At 31.6% G+C, this 21822-nt stretch overlaps 1 protein-coding gene across 2 annotated transcripts in view; it reads right to left on the bottom strand.

The window, feature by feature from the left end:
• LOC118200642 (F-box only protein 21-like) overlaps positions 1 to 21822 on the bottom strand; it is a 90011-nt gene that overhangs the window by 52369 nt on the left and 15820 nt on the right. The window contains exons 1-5 of one of the 2 annotated variants that reach the window (XM_085821605.1): positions 13003 to 14032; positions 10074 to 10316; positions 3788 to 3912; positions 2946 to 3104; positions 1432 to 1574 (exon numbers count right to left, since the gene is read on the bottom strand). In XM_085821605.1, coding sequence (XP_085677731.1) covers positions 1432 to 1574; positions 2946 to 3104; positions 3788 to 3912; positions 10074 to 10210 — 564 coding nt within the window. In that variant the 5' untranslated portion in view covers positions 10211 to 10316; positions 13003 to 14032. Of the gene's footprint in view, positions 1 to 1431; positions 1575 to 2945; positions 3105 to 3787; positions 3913 to 10073; positions 10317 to 13002; positions 14033 to 21822 lie in introns of those variants that run through there. The other variant, XM_035372606.2, reaches the window with a different exon arrangement.

The following is a 21822-nucleotide window of genomic DNA, read 5'->3' as shown; positions in this document are numbered from 1 at the left end:
GAACATGCACCAAGTGTAATTAGGGGACCCAGTTGCCAAATTTGGTAGTGAAGAATCATCATTCACCACCTTTTAGTTCAGGTACCATTGTAATGACATAAGGTATTTTTGAAGCAGGTGTGCATGAAAAATTAGCTACGCCCTCGCTGGGACTCGAACCCGGACCTCTTGAACATGCACCAAGTGTACTACCATTACACCGTGAAGGCATGCAGAATGGAAGGTAAAAATACCTTAAATACTCTCCCTGTTAACGAACAAATGGGAATTAGGGGACTCAGTTGCCAAATTCTGGTGATGAAGAATCATCATCCACTACCTTTTAGTTCGGGTGCCACTGTAGTCACATTACATAATTTTGAAGCAGAAGTGCATGAAAAATGAGCAATGCTCTCACTGGGATTAGAACCTGGAACTCTTAAATATGCACCGAGTGTGCTACCGTTACACCACGAAGGCATGCAGAATGGAGGGAGAAAATACCTTATAGACTTACAATATAAAGCACTTCCAGTTCTTCAATGGATTGTCTAGTTCCATTATAATGAAGGTTTTCAATATTTTAATTGCAACTTTACTGTAATAATATTTACAATATCCTAACTGTATTGAATCACTATCATAATCATTGCACCATCTGTTAATGGCAATAAAATGAATGGGAACCTTCAATCTGGATATACTAAACTGATCAAATTTTGTTGAATGATTATGTTCTGAAGTTATAATAAACTCCAGAACATAATCATTCAATAATAAACTCCAGAACACATGCAGTTTATTAACTCTTTGTTATGGACAATTTAAGAAATGAAATATTCCATTGAACACTTCTTTTTCCTCTAAAATTTACAGTAACAGGGGGGGAAACTATGTTTTGCAAATATACTTCTTATTTGCATACTCAATTTTATTCACACGAAGAAAACCGAAGGCATTATAAAGTTAAAGACTGTATTCTTCCTATATAACCATGAGTATTTCTTAGATTCTGAGGTTGTATTATACAAGTTATATAGTGCACAAACCGCTAAATGGTGATTATTACAATAAACAAGCGCCCCACTGCATTTAGACAACTATTTCCCCAAACCCAAAAGATAATCATAAGCAAAGCTTTTATGTCAGTAGATTGAAAAATGAAATACACAATCTGATTTAAAAATACAAATTTCTCACAGCGGACATTTTAACACAGCAATACTAAACACTCTCCTAAAAATACTTTACCACCAAAATCAATAATGCAAAACTGTTTTACAGCATCTATTGCGATTTTTTAAAATGATTTGAGATATGTTTTATAATCTATCACTGATACAGCATTTACATATACAAGCAGAAAACTTAGATTAACAGAAAATTTTTATTTTACGGGACTTTCTGGTCAATATTCATATTTTAAAAATGGATTCTTTAAATTATGCATACCTTATCAATAAAGGTGTATTCTGCACAAGAAAAATCATTCTTACTGCTCTGATAACTTCGAGTTCGGTAAAAGACAGAATTTAGAGATTTCAAAAGGATTTTGCAATCAGAGGGTGACCAAAGTGATTTTTCAAGAACCTCATCTAAAAAAACAAACAAAAAATGTAGCATATACAAAAAAAGAAAAGAAACTAATTAGAAAATTATCACAGAAGAATTTCATGAAATTAATTACAGAATTAATTTAGAAGTCAAGCCACAAAAATCAACGTTATATTTGCAAATTTTCACAGGACTAGTTTCAATGGTTTTACTGAACCATTATCCTCAGCTGTCTTCAGTTTTAGTAAATTATGTTTAGTTCTCTTGTTTCATCAAAAGATGGCACCAGTAGCTTAACTCCTGTCGAGCCATCCTTATCTCATCACTATATCTTATCTCGTTCAGTTGCATTTTGGCAGCTGAGAATGATGGTTCGGCAAAACCATCGAAACTAGTCCTGTGAAAATTTGCAAATATAACGCTGATTTTTGTTGCTTAAATTAACACTTGTTCAGCATGTTACTTTACTTTAATTACAGAATGATTAAACTCCACAAAAGCATTTCAAACCAGCCAGAAACAGGTCTTTTTTTCACGCAGCAAAAATTATGACAATTTTTTTAGGGGTGAGGCTCCTTTAAGAACTAAGTTCTGAATTCAGTATTCTCAGAATATATAGAGCTTATCTGTAAATTAATTTTCAATCTGAAGCTGCATTTTGGAAAATTCTAGGATCTTCTGCTTCAGCTCTTTACATAAACAATGATCATAATATGCTTTATGGTCATTATTTATTATCACATTGTTGTTTTTTTTTGGTACTTACGTATTAGCCCATTGACATGAAACTCTGGCCAAGTTATGACGATTACACGTAAAACTACTTATCATAAAAAATCAGACAAATGTAATTTATTTTAACATAATTACAGTAATGTGTTTGCTTTTGCTAAAAAGTAATTTTGCAGTTATGCTCTATAACATGCATTGTCTTGTTTAATCTTCAAAATCAAGAAAATTGAGAAGTGAAAAAATGAGTTAAAGAAAGTTTTTTGGGAGTTCATTTTACTACAACAATATGTAATTCTACACAACACTGAATACATAAACACAATTACATAATCTGTTAAAACTAAATTGCTCACATTTAAAAATAAATTTTTCGTACACATTAATTTTCAGTTTCATATTCACTTTTACAAAATACAAGACTACTGTAAACAACAACAACAAATAAATAAATATATATATCATAAAATGAAGAAAAATAAACAGCGATACAAAGAAATATAGAGAGACTCAGGGTGACACATACACTCAAGAGCATCACAGAACTTTGAATACTGATTAATTATTAAAAGTATTTTTCTGTTAATCCTTTTTAAAAATTGCACTCAGATTAATGTTGCCCCGATTTAACAGGTAAATTGAGAATTTATGCTAATACTCACATAAATAAATATTGTACTTACTAGACACATGCAAGCTTTCTTTTCGGACTGCTGGGTGATCTGGCAATTTATCACGAATATTAACCAAAGCCATCCTAGCTAGATTATTAATGAAATAAAATGTATCACGTAAACAATCAATATCAGTTGGCTGGCACCACTGTGATATAAGGCAAGCTCCTAGAGGGAAAATATATATATAGCAAAATATTTTATTTTGTCATCCAACATTCTTACAATGGAAAATACATATATATAACAAAATATTTTATTTCATCATCTAGCATTCTTACAATAAGATCTCTCTTATTCACTACTTAATCAATTGATAAAAAAATAAATCATAATTGTAAAGAGAAATATAAACTCCCTATCATTTGACACAACACTGAGTTAAATAATTTGATTAGGTTCTGAATTTTTTATTTGCTTAATCAGCTCGGGAATGCACTTGGGTAATTATAATAAGACAAAAAGTATGCGCAACATTTAAAATTTATTCAGAATTAATTAATTTTAAACAATTGCAATTTTTTCTAATAATTACATAAAACTATTAATAATAATATTATCAATGAATGGTTATTATAATGTATTGCTTATTTTAAAATTTTTGAAATAACAGAAATTTTAAGCAGATTATAAAACTTATAAAATTTATATTTTTCATATTAACTGAGATACTGTGTTCACATATGAATAAAGAGTATTTCAAATATTACCAATAAATAGCACTCCAGATATTTTGGGAATGAAAAGTAATTCTAATCACAAAAATGAATATAACATAATATCACCTTTTAATAATGTAATTTTACAAAATATAAATTCTAATCACAAAAATGAATATAAAATAATATCACCTTCTAATAATGTTATTTTGTTTGATGGACGAGCTAAGAAGTTTCTCCACTCTGTCTCCAACTGAAGGTGACGTACAAATCTTAAGCATTTTTTAGCATAATATTTAATTGTGAGATTAAGATGACTGAAAAACAGGAAATACAGTAAATTAATACTTAGTTAACCCCGAATAAAATTCTAAATGATTAACTCTGAAATGTGACAAGAAAATTTCAGACTCGAGCATTGTAACAACAATAAGAAAAACTCGACAGATAATATTACTATATCTAATTATGTCTACAGCAAATCTGCATTTAAAAAAAAAATATTTTCCCAAGAACATTTGTTCAAATTTTAAAATAAATAAAGTTTTTAAAAAAATTAAACAACATTTTTTAATCACTACTTTAGGAAGTAATTTATTTACTCAACTTTTATTCTGGATCTTAATTATTTTATCTTGAGTATATGCCACATGCAAGTATATTACAATATGAAATTTACTTCAATATTATCTTTTTTCTTTTCCAGTAAACCCTTGCCAAATATGGACTTGCAGAATCCAGTTTCGTGCATACACATTACCTTAATTCTCTTCTCAATTTATCCAATGCGAGCATTTCAATTATTTGCGGTATGCTGCAAATGTATCAGCCATGTTGCAATAGACTTTTTAATGAAAGGTTTGAAAATTCATTTATTAAAGAAGTCAAACATGACTTAGAACAGCAAAACATGAGCTTTATAGTTCTGAGTCTTGATAATGCTCAATACTCTACTGAAGCTCTCATCACATGGCTTCCAAATGTAGAAGTCTTAATTCCTTTAACCAGACATAATTTCCTTTGTGTAAACAATGGTTTAAATCATAAAAACATTCAATGACTATTATGTCAGCCATGTTTACATCTCAGTAAATAAAATAAAAGATGAGGGAAAGAATTAGGTCACTAATGAGATTTTGGAAGTACTTCAACATACGACAAAGCAAAGAAATGATTAAACTCACATGGGAAGATGTGAATTCATGAACAATGAATGCTTGCTGGCATCAGCACTGGTCAGAATTTTCCTTTTCCAATAACGTTAAAGGATTTCCATCAAATGAAAATAAAACCAAGGCAATCATACATATTCCAAAAACAACAGATATGGAAAGATTTTCTGATATGGAAGAAAAAGAAATGAAAGAATTAGTCAAGAATGATGACCATTAAATAACAAACAATGAAAGAGGAATTGTCTGATTTTGCAATGGAGACTGTGCCAAATGAAGAAAGAAGAGGACATTTTATAAGAAGTATTGAAAACTTTGCACTGTTTACCAAGAACAAGTATCAATAGAAACAATTTTAACTTTGCAGAATGCCAATTTGCCTTTAGTACATTAAACTTTGGCTGACAGAAAAGTGTATGGACAAAATAGAATTTTTTTATAATACTGGTTCCATTCATTTCTTTGCTTATACATCCACATGTATACAAACTAATTATGATTTAAAAAAACATATAATATTATCTCCTATAGATAAATTACATGTCATTAAAGAACATTTATGGTACATCAATCAAAAAAAAAATATTGGTGGTAAAAAAGAGAATTTTTTTTATTCAGTGGCATTCAATGTGTTAAAAATCACGAGGAGAAATTAACACAGCATATACCATTTTTCAAAAATATGAATTAAATGAAAAACTTGGTTAGAAACAAATATACTAATATTACTGCATTTCATATTTCAGTTATCGCTCTTTTTTTTTCCTCCCTTTTTGCTATCTGTTCACAGTTGGGGTCCATTGTTAAGCTGAAGTTTGTAGTAAATGTTATATTGATAAAGCTGAAGAGGAAGAAATATGGGAGTAAACACAGTATTAGATACACAACAACTAAACTCAAAGAATTAATACTCTGATCTTCATTAGAACCAAATAAACAAATCTTTGTTGCATTACAATATAAAAAAAAAGTTCACTAGAAAAATAATTACAATAAATTAGTGCCCTTCAAAAATATAAATTTATTCAAATTTAATAGAAGAAATAAAAGATAAAGAAATTCAGGTGGACAAAGAATTAAAAAAATCCAGACAAATCCATACGCATGCATGCATAGTATAAATTGCAGCTAAAATCCTTTAGCCCTCTGAGCGACAAGGGTTTTGGGATCTGTCATGAAAACCTGTATTTATGCAGCATTTATTAGCTGAATTCATATAGTTACTTATTTTAGCCTCTATTTTCACAAACTTACATTCATTAGGATTACATTTATTTACATTATTAAAGAAAGTAAGAAAGTAAAATATCTTTAAGTCATAAGCTAATATGTATGAAGTGACAAAAATTATCATGACAGGATAAAGCCGGTCCATGCTGCTCAGAGGGTTAATAAAGCAAAACTGTTATATTAAAAATAAAAAGGGTACAATTTGATTACATGTAATACTTGTTTTTCAGTATGCCTGTTAAAAAGATAATCATAAACTTTAATCATAAATATTAATTGTAAATATTTAGTTTCATTTAAGAGAATAGAGTTTCAACTAAAAACATTTTCTTAACATTATATATATATTTCAAGAGTTCCAGTTTTATGATTTAAAAAGAGTATATGAAAAAATATGTTTGAGGCAAAACAAAAATATATGTATAAAATAATAAAATAGGGGTACTTCTTTTTAATAACAGTCTTGGTAAGAGAGAGAAATTTGCGTGTTTCTCAAGGAGAAATTATTGGTTACCAATTTGCATACGTGCTCATTGTTTACTTTCGTCCACTAGTGATAACTTCCTTTTTTAAAATATAACAATTTTTCATTATTAAATATTTTATATGTATATTTCTGTCTTCGTGAGAAACGAACGATTATAGAATTTTGTGAAATGAATGATTATAGAATTTTGTGTATCACATGGTTTACGTTTCTTCGATTAATGGAAATTTGTTCTTTTTAAAAATGTACCAGTTTTCACAAATATTTATTATGCTTACTATTTTCTATTTGCCTTCGATAGATGCTATAGCCATAAAATAGAACACTTATAGAAATCAGTGAAATGGCGAAACAAAAACCACTCGATATCAGAGTCATAAGTGATGAAATATGCTTGATACATTATTGGCAATCACTGCTGAACTGCAACCAGCACAGTGTAACTTCAAAAAAAAAAAATATATATATATATATATATATCTGCTGTTTAATATAAATAAATTGCTTACAAAACTGTATTAAATAAAATAATAAATACAAACTTATATTAAATTGCTTCTGTGTATACAAAATAAAAAATCTTAATTCAGAAGTCAAACAACAAAATGAATTTTTGTTGTTTGACTTCTGAATTAGTATTTATTCGGCGTGTTATTGTGTCTTAATTATAAAAAATCTTGTTGTGTAGATATTGAATGAATTACCAATCTAAATTTGTCAGCTAGATTCATTTTCATGGCTTTTTAGACCATTAAGCCTGAATTCTGCCAACACTGTTTCTCTCACCAAGACAGCTATAAAAAAGAACCAAAAAATGATTAATTAATTTAATATAAGGCGAATTTATTAAATGTACCATGTTTGCCAGGCCGATAAAACTTATAAAAGATTGCTTGAATATGGGCTCTAATACTTTCAATAAATGAATGATAAATATTACTCATGTTGGAATAAATAATAAATTTTCCTTTAAACTACCTTTAATGGAACAAATTTAACTAAAATTTTAAATTGTCTGGTTACTACGGCCTACAAATAATAATTCATATTAATTTAAGAATTATGCAGCACACTTATATTTTTATATCAGATTCTTCAAATTACCATATTCTGATGTCATACTAATTATCCATTTGCCCCAAAACTTAAGTTGCTAGAAAAATTTAATACATTATATAGAGATGGAGGACAAAATAATGCGAACACATGTGAAAAAGTATGACATATTTCACACCTGCAGTACAGCCATGCCACCTGCAACAGCAGTCTGCCACATAGTTGAGCGTGAAGAGGAAGGTATCAGTCTCTCAAGAGCAGTCACCTGCAGTGCATGCTTCGATTGAACTGTCTGTGAGAAGTTGAAATGTCAGACATATCAGATTCTAAAGAGGAATGATAGTTGGAGCACGTTTAAGTGGAGCATCGATTATGGAAACAGCAAATCTTGTGGGGTGTGCAAGGAGTACAGTATCAGCCATTATGACAGCGTACACGAAAGAGGTTAAGACGACATCTTCAAAACACAACAATGGATGAAAGTCAAAGCTAGCTGATAGAGATAGACGGGTCTTGAAGCGCACGGTAGCCCGAAAGCACAAGCAATTGTTATCCGAGATAGCATCCAAAATGAACAGTCATCTCCAGGACCCTGTTTCAACAAAAACTGTGCTGCGAAGATTCATGGCAGAGTGGCAATTCGTAAACCCTTGGTGAGAGCAACTAATGCTTTCAAGCGATGCTAATTGTGCAGAGATCACAAAAGCTGGTCCCCACAGAGTTGGCAACAGGTAATATGGTCAGATGAATTGTCATTCATCCTATTTCAGACGACTGAACGTGTTTATGTCTGGAAAACGCCCATTTCTCGTTTTCCAGAATGTTTCATCCTGACTGCCTCTTGCCGACTGTGAAGCATGAGGGTGGCGTCATTACGGTACGAGGTGTGATATCTTGACGCATTCTTGGGTCACTTGTTATTCTGCATAGGAGGATCAGATCCAATCACTATCTAAGCATCCTAGGGAGATCATGCCCAGACTAAATTCTCTGGAAAGCGACCACTTTTTCAAGATGACAACGCCCCCATTCACACTCCTAGTTTTATTCAAGAATGGTTCGAAGAGCATGACGATGCAATTCAACATCTCGCTTGGCCCCTCCTCAGTCTCCGAACTTAAAATATTTTTGAACATTTATGGATATATTTGGAGTCCAAACTTCGTTCCCGATTTCCACCTTTATCCGGACTTTTGGAATTAGAGACCACTCTGCAGGAGGAATGGCTTAATATTCCTTTAAATATTGTCCATGACCTTTATGATCTATCCCACATCGAATTCAATCTGTACTTCAGTCAAAGATTGGTCCAACCCCCTATTAATAAAGATTTTCCATTATTTTACAGGTGTTCCTATTATTTTGTCCTCCATCAGTATATGTGTGTGTGTGATAAAAACAAACTTAGAAGTAATTTTTGAACATTTATGGATATATTTGGAGTCCAAACTTCGTTCCCGATTTCCACCTTTATCCGGACTTTTGGAATTAGAGACCTCTGCAGGAGGAATGGCTTAATATTCCTTTAAATATTGTCCATGACCTTTATGATCTATCCCACATCGAATTCAATCTGTACTTCAGTCAAAGATTGGTCCAACCCCCTATTAATAAAGATTTTCCATTATTTTACAAGTGTTCCTATTATTTTGTCCTCCATCAGTATATGTGTGTGTGTGATAAAAACAAACTTAGAAGTAATGACGAGCAGAATTTTTGATAGCACAGAAGTGTTGATTCATAACAAATAGGAAATTGGAGGCGAAGGCAGATTAAATCTTCATTTTTTATTCCAGCAAACACGTTGTGGCCACAAACAAGTTGGCACATGAATTGTGCCTATTCCAAGAAGTTTACATTTTTGATAACTTTGCAGCAAGATAGCAGGAGCAGATAGACAGCAGTCCAGTTAGGCCAGAGCGTAGAAAGTGTGTTATGTTCAGGATGAAATCTTAATTCAGACTGAGTTAGTTTTGGTTTCCAATGCATTTTAATTAAACAATTAATATTGTTTTAAAATTACTATTGGCTGTTTAGTTCCATTTATATCATCAGAATTATGTAAGAGTCATACGACATTTATTATTCTCGAAATGATGCGGTGCAAATACAAGTTACTATTTTTAGAATAGAATAGAGATGGAAAAATAATTTATGCTGCTAATTTAATCTTTTACATATTCTTTATTTTTCTTATATATATCTTCAAATTAAAATATGTTTTTAATACACAGAATACAAATTCAAAATAAAAGATTAATGCAATATAAACAAAAAATATTTTAAGTTTTAAATTCCGTAAAAAACATTTGTCTAGAAGAACTTATGAAACAATTATGAAAGAAAGGATCACTACAGTATTTTAAAAATTATGTATCTTATTATAACCTGAAAATACATGTTCTTGATATTTAATCAAAAATACAAATTAATAATGAGCTCTTAATAACAACAACTAAGAGCAGCAGTCTTAAAATTTTATAAAATATCTTTCTGAAAAGAGATGATGATTTTCAATGGAGAGATTAATTACCTTTCCGTAGCCTGAAGAATACTATTTATTTCATCTATAATGAGATTGTGATTAATAGGACGTTCTGCACAAAGTGTTCGAAAATTTACAAATGCTTCATGCGAAATATTTTCATGATGATAATATTCCCGTGTCATTTCTTCAAGCCTCTGAGAAATTAATTTTTTTAACTCGTATCTCTGACAAAATTCAAATTTCCAATCTGTGTTTTGTGCATCATATAAACCTGCTAAATGAGGCCACCTACAAGAAATTTACAAATTATATTAGAGATTCTGTAGGAAATAATGTCTTAGTTATAAGAATGAAATTAACAAAAAAAAATTATAAATTAAAACTTAACTACAATACAAATAGAATTAGTTACTTACCTATGGCTATATTACCTGCATAAAGAAAATTAACTAAAAGCATTTATTAATTTATGGCTTATAATTTAATTTTTTTCACTTGTATTTTTATCTACTCAAATATGAATAAGTAAACAAATTTGTTGTTAATCATTTGTATTAAAACCTGAATTATCATGACCAACTCGCACCAAACAGTCATACCAAAATGAATTTTTCATTTCCATACATCTACTAAGCCCTCCTATTCATAAAATTAATCAGTAAAAACTATTTTACTCTTATTTCTGCCATGTAGGTAAGTATTTTAAATTCAGACAATATCAATAAATAAAAATGTAAGTCCATAAATATGATTTAAAATGAATAACTTCTAAAACTGTATGCAAGATAAATACTAAAACAGAGCATATTCATGATTGTAATGACTAATAAAGTTGCACTTCAACATCAACTATCAAGTTATTTATGTCATCATAATCCTGTGCTGGTAGAGAATACAAAAATGGAGGAAAAGGGGACTATTTATTTCAATGATTTTGAAATGTATTCAAGGCAAATGAACAAATAATAGTATAAAAGAAAGTGAAGAAATTTTAGCTTCAAAAACATGTTACTTAGTTTTAAAGCCAGAATTTCAGATTCAAGTATCAGGTTTGCCCAGTTTACCACCTCATGTGAGGAAGATGTGTTTAGCAATTTCAAACTTCAACCTCATATAATCTACAAAATTAGTGTCTACTCAGACTAACACTAGTATACAGAAAAATCAAACTTTGATTAATTTACAAGAAGCAAATAGTAAAATGTCTTATACAGCCAAAGAAAGCGATAAATAGAAATCAAGTTTGCTAACCTTCCAGCATGCGCATATCAGGGTTGCCACTCAAACAGGAGAATGAAATTCCCTGACTTTTCCAGGTTTTCCAGGTGCGTTTCAAGAAAATTCCAGTCTATCCGCGTAACGTACGTTGACTACGCTGAGAGGTAAATTATGGTATTACTTGTATTGTGTAGCAAATTCACTTAATTATTCAATAAATCCCAGAGGACATTTATTCTTAATTATTCTTGGTATACTTTGTTTGATAATTTTGTTTACTTTTCCACTTAAGAAACTTAATAAAATTTAAGATATATACATTGGATAACAAATGTATGTTTTATTTAATTATTACTCATGATCATCACCAGTTCAACACGAGGCTAATCTGGTCCTTATAAATCACAACGCAATGCTAAATAGTTAGGTTAGATTTTAGGTAAATTTCATTTGTGTGAGGTATGTTCTTAAAAAGCACCTTAACAAATTGAAAACACAAATATAATTATAATAGTTGTTGTTTTCTCCATTGAAGATTGAGATTAGAATCTTCCCAATCTGGAATAAAATAAGGCTTTTTTTGCAAACATTCTGCAGCTAAACGAAACAAAGAAATCTATTTTAATAAATTGAGGTATTTTATATTTAGTTCGCAGCATACATAAGAAAAAAAATATGTGCATTAAATTTCGTGATGGTATGTCATCATACTGCTAGAATTAATTTCAAGATTATGCCAGAGAAAATTTCCTGAAATTTAGAAATATTATTTACTAATAATTAATAAATTTAGAGGGAAGAAGCATCATTAAATTATACGAATAACAAAAATAAAGATAATTACTTAAAAATTGAATTAGAATAGTAAACGATATTTTAGCGAATATAGTTATATTACATGGTTAGCCTAGATGACAGATTACTATTTTTTATTTTACTGCAAAATGGCAAGGTATTTATTAAAAAGAAAAGTTTTAAAAGATTTTGCGGTAAAATTCTAGTATACGGTAAGGCTTTGGCACGATTTTGAAAATTGTCGCCAAGACCAAAATGACCCGTTTACTGCGCATCATCATTTCGCCAAATCCATACATGGAGATTATTTTAACCAAAAAACGTCTATGCAAAGAAGAAAATTTTCCATACAAGTAAAATGCTATTACGCCGCTAGAATGCGGAGGGAAAATTTGCCAAGGGATTTGGCGACGGAACCTGGCGGCCAGAATTTCCCTCTCCGCGATGTGTACCGGAAATTGAGAAACGTGTTAAGAAGAAACGTTCTTTGACAAAAAGAAAGCTACGAAAATCCGTTTTTAAATTATTGCGAAAAATCCAAGAAGAAACGTTTTATCATAGGACGTTTCTTCTTGGATTTTTCGCAATAATTTTAAAAACGGATTTTCATAGTTCCCCCCCCCCCTGAAAATTACTAACCTATGAATTAATTTACTTGCGCCAAAATATATTTTCTTGTGCCGTGCGCTACAATATAGCAAGTGGTAAAGTGTCTCATTTACGCCGCTCCGCATCTGCGAGTGCAATCCAGAGCTGTAACTCGAGAAATAAACAATCTCGTTGTTAGGCGACGTGTGCACCATGTTATTTTCATTTTTGCGATAAATGCTTATCGACGTGGTGTTCACGTTGCTCGCAGTTTGAGACAAAAACATCTCGACGTGCGTGGCACGTCTTTTTAGCGCAAGTGGTTAAAGAAATTTTAAAGGATATTCATTTAATGAACTCTTGATAACGTGACCTTCGAACTTCGACACCGGTTTCCAGCTTTGGCGGCAGATATATCACGCATGCACAGCTGTTTCCCTCTATGATGGAACGGAGCCACGTCTGTTGCAGAGAGGTTTTCCTTCTTTACAATACACATTCTTTGATTCTAACCTCCATGGTACCGTATACTAAGATTAAACCCATTTTGTTTTATACGAGAACAGGTACTTTCTTTAGTTCATGCACTGCACATGCGATTCTCGAAAATACTCGAAACCGAAAGTTGCGGGAAACTTGCTTGCTTTGCCTTTCTAAAAGGCAATCAAATTGGAGCTGCGAAAATTGGCTCTATGCCAGCAGACACTCACGTGATAGGCAATTCGCCAAAAAAGTTATCTCTTCCGACGTCGGCGCAAAAATCGCTTTTTTTGGCGGGATCATTGTATGAACTTCCCTGACTTTTCCAGATTTTGACAAAAATACTTAAATTCCCTGACTTTTCCCTGAATTTTTTGGTCAATTTTCGAATTCCCTGACTTTTCCCGGTTCTCCCGGTTTTCCAGGTAGCGTGGCAACCCTGGCATATGCGCAAAATTTATGACAAATTCAATTTTTAATGAACATTTTTCGCATATCGAAGCTGAGATGTCTGACGGTCATTTCTATGCCTTCTTTCTACCTTTCCAACATCATGGAATGTGCCAATAAGAAGTCATTTGACTTTTTTTTTTTTTTTTTTTTTTTTTTTTTAACTGGGCTTTTGTGCTACGTGGCAACTTTTTCATAAAATTTACGACATGTGCGTGCTCATGTTTTAAAATTCGGAAAATATATTTTCCTGAAATATCTTGTAATTTTCTGTTATTCATTGCCGTGTATTATTTTAATTTGAACATATCTGGCTCTGTAAATTTTATACCGGTTTTCATGGTAAAAAAATATGTGCAATCAGCTGATTTTGCTCGGATTCTTCAAGAATTATCTGATGAGGAAAAGGAAACCTTTGGATGGCAGAACAATAGCGATTTCCATTTCTTATTTTTTTATTTCTATTTTTTAGAAATAAATAAAAACATTAAAGTTAGTTTAAAGTGCATTTTTGTAACCAGTAAGAAGTTAATTTCCTTGCAGAAGTAAGTAATGCTAAACTTACTTTTTTTTCTACCAAAGTGGTTTTCTTTTTTATTTGTCTATACTTGCCTTTGATGAATATTAAAATTAGTTTTGATTTTAAAATATAATATTTAAATAATAAATTAAAAATTTTCTATAATGAAATACATCATTGCATTTCCATCTCAAACATAAGAACTTAAAAATAATTTACTTATATTTGAATGTGGTATCATTTGTATTTTGCAATAATAAGATTAATATTTTATTTCTTAACAAATTTATTATCAATATTCCCTCATTCCTGTCATTTTTCATGCGAAAACGGTAAAATAATGGAAGTCGTAAAAAATACAACGCGTGCGTGCTCATGTAAAATTGCCAAGCGTGCATGCTGGAAGGTTAAATAAAGGGGGGGACAAATAGAAGGATGAAACTGCAAACTGGCCTTGACAAGCCATAGCATAAGTTTCTTAGAAAGTATGGAATTTGATATAATTTACTGAAGGTAAAAGATGGAATTTTCATCCTGAAATATCCTCCAAAGAAAACCAGAAAGCAATGAAGACAAAATAAACAGCATACATAATGGTCGCCCTTAATTTCATGAAAATGTTACAGTTTCCATATTAATGACTGACTGACATAAATCATTTTGCCTGCACTGCAATGTAAGAAATATAGATAAACCAGCTAGTGAAGATATCAGAACCATACTCTAAAGTTAAAAAAATAGTTAAAAATAGTGATAGCGCCAGTGAAAGCATCGGTTTACTCACTTCACTTGACTATTCAATTTATGTCATTACTTTGCCTTTAGGTTGTTGCAGTAAAGGTCTATATCAGACATATATTTAATTTATCTGCCACCTACTCTAAATATGCACATTGATCAGCAAGATTTTTATGCTGTAATACAGCAGATGCCTGAATCTTTTCTAATTATATGTGATTTGAATGGCCACAATCTATTATGCAGAAGTACGGAACCAATTTTTCGTAACCCAAACTGAATAAGTAATTAAATGGTCACCAACCTTTTGTTTTATTGCACATTTATGATAAATAAAACTCCATATGATAGTCGGCCATCTAATAGTCCTCCTTCTGGAAGCCTCTATCCATAATACTTTTGTCAAGAGAAAACATTTAATTTCTGCCTTTATATGCAAAAAGCCTATGATAAGGCCTGCAGGTATGATATTCCGCAAGACCTTTAATATTGGTTTTCGTGGTAACCTATAAATGTTCACACAAAGTGTTTTTAAGGGCTAAAGATTTTCAGGTGAAGTTTACGTTTGTCCTCTCAAATGTTTTCCTTGAAGAAGATGGTATGCCTCAAGGCTTTGTCCTATGTCTGAATCTATTCAACCTAAAAATAATTTAGTTCTAAAAGAATGTCTTCTGACAGTGTTTGGAACTTTATATTTTTACGAATTTTGTACATAATAATGTTAGTGAATTTATATGCATTTTTTTTTTTTTTTTAAATAATGTAACATGAAAATCTAAAAAAGCGAAATTTGCCAGAAAAGTAAGAATACAGGGGCAAGTCTATTTAACGCTGACTAAATATCTATCTTGCCAACTTGGCGAGATATCTCCAATTTGGCAACGGTTTTGGAGATTATTATTTGTCGCCAAATTTGACCAAAAATTATCACCATTTGGCAACATTTTGGTGCAGTCCCAGTATCAACATAATAAGCACAGTAATTAAATAACTATAATTGATGTTCTGTATAGCTGTAACTGTAATTCAGCACTCATAAGCCTTCCAACAATTTCAAGAAGCAGAAAGCATTAGAAATACATCAGTCGCTGGGTGAAAACTATATAAGGGTGGAGACGGCATCTGCCCTCAGTAGTTGTTAGTTCAGAGTATTTTTAGCTTTGCCTTTCAGATGTGCTTTGCTTAAGGTGGGTTTAATGTTCTCAGCAGTTTGAAGTGCAACAACAGAATGTACTCTATGACACTCTGAATGCCTGTACAAATATTTTGGCGGAATGTTCCAGAATTCTGATATGTTTCTTTTGATAAAATGATTTTATCAACTTATCATCAGACTTATGTGCATTTAATCTATTACAAACCCATAAGCATGCAAGAATATATTGATAACCTTTAAATAAATTGCCAAAATGCCCATACACTGACTTCAGAAAAATTGGCTGCCAATGAGTTCACGAATGTTGTCTCCAAAGTCAAAACTAATTTCAGAACTTATATGATATGGGATGCAATTAAACAAAAATTACAGAAAAAAGCAAGTATTGCAAATAAATAAGCATTAATGTTAAAGATGAGAATCACCAGTTGTTCCAATTAGTGTAATTGCTGTTAATCTAAACATTAGACAGCAAATTAAAGTTACATATACACCGAAGAGCCATTACATTATGACCACATTGTTAATAACATGTAGGACTACCTTTAGCCCTCTAAACTGGCAGCATCCTGTACGGTATTGACTCCACAAGTGCTAATAGGTAGTCTGAAGTATCTGGTACCAAGCGCTCACCAAATAGTCCTGCAATTCCCGCACATTGTGAGAGGGTAGCATGGCAGCAAGAATTTGGTTTTCCAGGTGGGACCACAAATGCTCCATTAGATTAATGTCAGCTAAATTTGGAGGCTAAGACATGACATGAAAGTCACTGGAATGTTCCTCGAACCACTCGACCTTAATAACATGGTGCATTGTCCTGCTGGTAAACACCATCCCTTGCCGGAAATACTGTTATCATGAATGAACCTGCTCTTCAATGATATTCATGTACCACACAAGGGAATGGGACTATTTGCCTCAGCCATTTTGCCGTCAAGACATATTTTTCTTTACACGACTGCATTATATCTTGCCGTATTATATTGATTTAAACTAATAACTCTGTTTAGTTTAATAATTTAATTTGTGTACAGTTTTATACAAATACACCACTACACATGACATATTAATATTAAGAGAGTAAGGAGCTGACAAGATTTCAAAGTAATTCCGTTTTCCATTCAGATTTCATAAAAATGTGAATTTCCTGTTTGTATGAGTGATTTCTCTGAACTAGCCGATTAAAATTTCAAGACATTTTGATGAATCATGTAAATACTGTACCCGCATTATTTTAAAATTACTAATATAACTTCTGTTATATCAGAAGTTTAGCCCCGGTTCTCTTTGATACTGACATAATTCTCCAACTAATTATGTGTAATTTCTTTATATCTCATACTTGTAAATAACCATATACATTAAAAGCAAGTAAGGAGTTTAATAAAGTAAGCAAGTTTATTAAGTATACAAAAGGTAAACATAATTATTAAACTAAAATTTAATACGAGTATAATACGGCAAGATAAAGTACAGTCATGTAAAGAAAAATATGTCTTGACAGTAAAAAGTCAGTCCCACGCACAGACGTCAGGGATTGTTCTATGGGAATTATAGGTTCTAATGGGCTCCATGAAAACATTGCCCTCACCAGGGATGAGCAAACTACAGCCCGTAGGCTAACTCCAGCTCTCCAGAAGGTTCTATCCGCTCCGTGAATATAATTTAAATTTGCTGGTCCAAGGTTAATTAAAAGAAAATATATATTATATATCCATCTCCTTTTTTACTTTGTTTAAATATTAATTTTTCTTTCCTTTTTACAAAGAACTAAGGATCTTTTTACTTTCTCTATTTTTGTTCTCCATAACATAAATCGACGGAAATAGCAAGCACAGATAGCTTTCAATCCATAGAGTGTTAAAAGTGGCACTCGCAGGGAATTTCGATATTTTCTTCAGTCTATGCAATCTGAATACTCTGACGTACTGTATTACATGAAATGGCTTAGTGCGGGTTGTGCCTTTCAGCGAATGTGGCAGCTGAAATACAACACGGTGTCGTTCTTCCATGAGAAACACTGTTCTGCGGAGTGCGAAATGTTAGAAGGTACAGAATGGATTTTGGACTTTGCATTTTTCACAGATCTGCTTTGTCATATGAGCAACTTGAATGTCAAGATGCAAGGAAAAAAACAATTTATCGACGATATCTGGGCCCATATCAAAGCTTTTTGGGCAGCTAGCTAAGAACGACTTGTCCCATCTCATGAGGTTAAATTCAATACCATCAGTAAATGAAGAGAAGTTTAAGAATTATGAAGATGGCTTGAAAAAAACGGTATTTTATGTTCAAACGCAGATTTGAAGATTCCAGTGCCATTCAAACAGAATTGTAAATTTTTACCATGCCTTTCAACGTAAAATGCTAAGCAGTGAGGTCAGATTTGCAGCTTGAATTAATTGAGTTGCAATCTAACAATCATTTCAAACAGTTGTTTCTAAATATGCCAAAGTTAGAGTTTTACAAATCATTATCGAAAGTAAGTTTCCCAAATTTAATATCTCACACCCATAAAATCAGTGCTATGTTTGCTTTATCTTATATATGTGAACAAGTGTTTTCAACTATGAACTTTAGGAACAATTGTTTCAGAAGTGGACTAGTAGATGAGCATATAGCCTCCTTCCTTAGAATCAGTACATCACACTTCGAACATCACTATAAGGAAACGTTAAAAATGAAATCTCAATTTCATTCATTCATCTTATAGAAAATGAATTTTGGTTTTCTCAGTCCACCTTGGCTAAGGTAAGGTAACTTAAGTAATCAAAGAGTTGAACTATTTTAGATCCTTGTAGATCAGCAAAAATGTGGTGAGTGTTGCATCCAATAATCAAAATGAACTTCTTACAGTTTTCATTCCTGGAATAAACTCAAAAGTGTAGTGGCATGGTGTCTTCAATTTATGAAAAATGCCAGTTCTTCAACATAAAAAGTTAAAGGAATTTTAACTGTTTCAGAACTTAACAGAGATTCAGATATTATAAGCACACTTAATACAAGAAAGTGAATTTAAAGTTGAAATCTCGGCATTAAGAGCAGGGAAAAACATCAGCTCTAACAGCAGAAATATCTCCTTAAATCCATTCTTGGATAATGAAGATATTCTACATGTTGGAGGTAGGCTAAGGAATGCAAACATACCCGAAAATCAAAAGCACCAGGTAATTCTTCCTAAGAAACATCATGTGACTGAATTAATAGTTAAGCATTTTCATGAAGCTCATCTCCATAATGGAACAACACTTAGAATTTCAGCTATCTGGCAGAAATATTAGATAATTAACTGCAGAGATGCAGTAGGCAAAGTTATTAGAGACTACATAAAATGTCTCAAAAATTGTACGAATACTGCATCTCAAATAATAGTCCATCTTCTGACATCGCAAGTTGTGTCAAATAGAGTTTTTTCAAAGTAGGCCTTGATTATGCAGAACCATTAATTGTGAAACCCCGCTAGGGGAAAGGGGTGAAGCCAACCAAGTGCTATATATGCCTGTTCATATGTTTTGCCACAAAGGCAACACACTTGGAGGTTGTATCTTTTTTCTGAAACCTTTTTAGCATCATTAAGAAACTTTGTAGCCCACTGGGGCAAACTGCAGATGATATTTTCTGACAAAGGGACTAACTTTTTTCTGACAAAGGGACACTATGAAAGACCACTAGGAAACAGGAACAAGAATAAACAAATTAATAAAATAATTGATTATTAGGATAATTTAGTAATTAAAATTTAATAAGTTATTAAATAAATGGTAAATAATTAAATAATAAAATATGTACTGAACCTTAAAAAATAAAAGTACTGGACCTTAATAAAATACCAATCTCCTGTTAAGCCCTGAATATAATGTACTACTTCAAGGGGATGATAGAAATAAAGACCATTCCTTTTTCCAGCACACCAATGAAAAACGTTAAAATGGGTTAAAGCATCACTAATGAGACTAGACAGAATGCTATAAAAGCAATAGAATATATAGAAAATTTTAACAGATAATATGTATTCATGAAAACAAAAAGAGAAAAGTCCAACATACCATCTGATGACAATCTCTTGTCAATATAATTCTAACTGTCTAGCAGAATGTGACAGGGGAACAAATTTTCTCCAAATCCAAATATTAGCTAATAAAAAGGCAACAAATGACAATTTTCATCGCCTCCATTTTTCATTACATCTTTCCAAAAAATCTGCAGGTGCTCTTTTCCAAGGTAAGACACTAACATTGGAACAAAAAATTTACCCGCTTTTATAAATTCATCGTACTTTCAGAAGAATAAGACTTTGACATATAAGTGAAGGCTTTTCTTTCTTCAATTTCTGTCTAAAGGTTTGTTTCCCAAGAAAAGAGAGGCATGCATTCAGAAGTTAGAATCGATTTTTTATGTAATTTTATTGTCAAAAGTAAAATTTTCAAGATCAAATTTTTGCTGAAATTGTTGTTCAGTTACAGAGAAGAAGTGCCAAAGCTTTTTTACTTAGGGCTCAAGTTAGAATTACAATTTATTCCCAAAATTACAAAGTACTGGAGCTGGTTTCTGGCACAATTTAAGCTCTGCTAGGATCTGATGGAAAAGTGAAAGTAGTGGACATAAAAACTATGAATGGTGTAATTAACACTCCATCAGGCACAATATGTTTCAGAACATGTTTGGGTGCATTGAGCCAGAGGCATTTCTCGATTTACTAAACTTTTTTTTTAACATACAGTACAAAGTCTTTAATCCGGACTCATTGGGACTTCGGCAATTCCGGATTATAGATCATAAATTTAAATCTGGTAAGATGGCATGCAGAAATAATAAAATTAAAAATATGAAACCGTAATTTATGAAATAAAGAGCAATTATGATCTAAAGGGTATCAAAATTTACAAAAAAAAAAAAGCTTGATATTTATTTGTTTACTTTATTAAACATTTCTTTCAATGTAAGTTGTTTAAGTTGCTTCGTTTTATGTGAAAATACTTTCTCTTTAATTCTATAAACAGACATAATTTTTTGTTCAGTTACAAAGTTCCGCTGTTCAAGTCCTGTAATTGCTGTGCCGAGAATACTGACTAACTTGTCAATTGAATTTTTTTCATTTTCACTAACCTCTCTGTCACTTTCCTCATGGCTTTATCCATTTTTTGCAACAATTCCACTTTTTGTCTGATGGACATCAAAACATGCTTTCGCTTTGTAGATCCTTTGGCAGCTCCAGAATGGGAAACTCTTTTTGACATAATCGAAAGTTCAAGCTTACTTTTTATAAAATTGCTCTAACAGTCTGCAAAAAATAATAAGCCAGATCCAATTAGAAGATTAAGGAACAAAGCAATCTGCAACATTAACTGAAACAGATAATTTTGGCTTAGCTTATACCATCTGTTATACATTAAACACGCATGCACATGTGTAAACACTGCGCATGCTCAGAAAGTGCGCCGCTAGACCATGTTATGTTGTGCTTGTAAAAACTGCTAGCGCGGCAGTGAACCTCGCCCACTTTGCCTTTAGCTCGAGCATAGGATGTACGAATTTTAGTTCAGTTTCTGTTATTTTATTATGTTATGATAGTTGTGTTTAAAATTATGGTGTGAGTTAATGAAGTTATGTTTAACGAAACAGAGTCATGTCTTTTAAGGATATACACCAAGCCATAACCTCCATGCACCATACCACCAAAAATCGCCTAGGGGCACCCATTAATATATTTTTACCAACAATTTTTATAGTTAATTTAAATTGCTTTAAAAGGAAACAATTTATACTAAACAAATTTTGTAAAATAACTAACTAGTTGTACAAAACTTAATTATAGATTTAAATTTAATTAAAATTAAAACATAAGTATA

The sequence above is a fragment of the Stegodyphus dumicola genome, chromosome 8 (assembly GCF_044657685.1).
Source record: "Stegodyphus dumicola isolate Sdum_Otavi_A_Nest chromosome 8, ASM4465768v1".
NCBI classification, from domain to species: domain Eukaryota; kingdom Metazoa; phylum Arthropoda; class Arachnida; order Araneae; family Eresidae; genus Stegodyphus; species Stegodyphus dumicola.
Note: the sequence above shows the minus strand (reverse complement) of the source record. Positions and strands in the feature narration are given on the sequence as shown.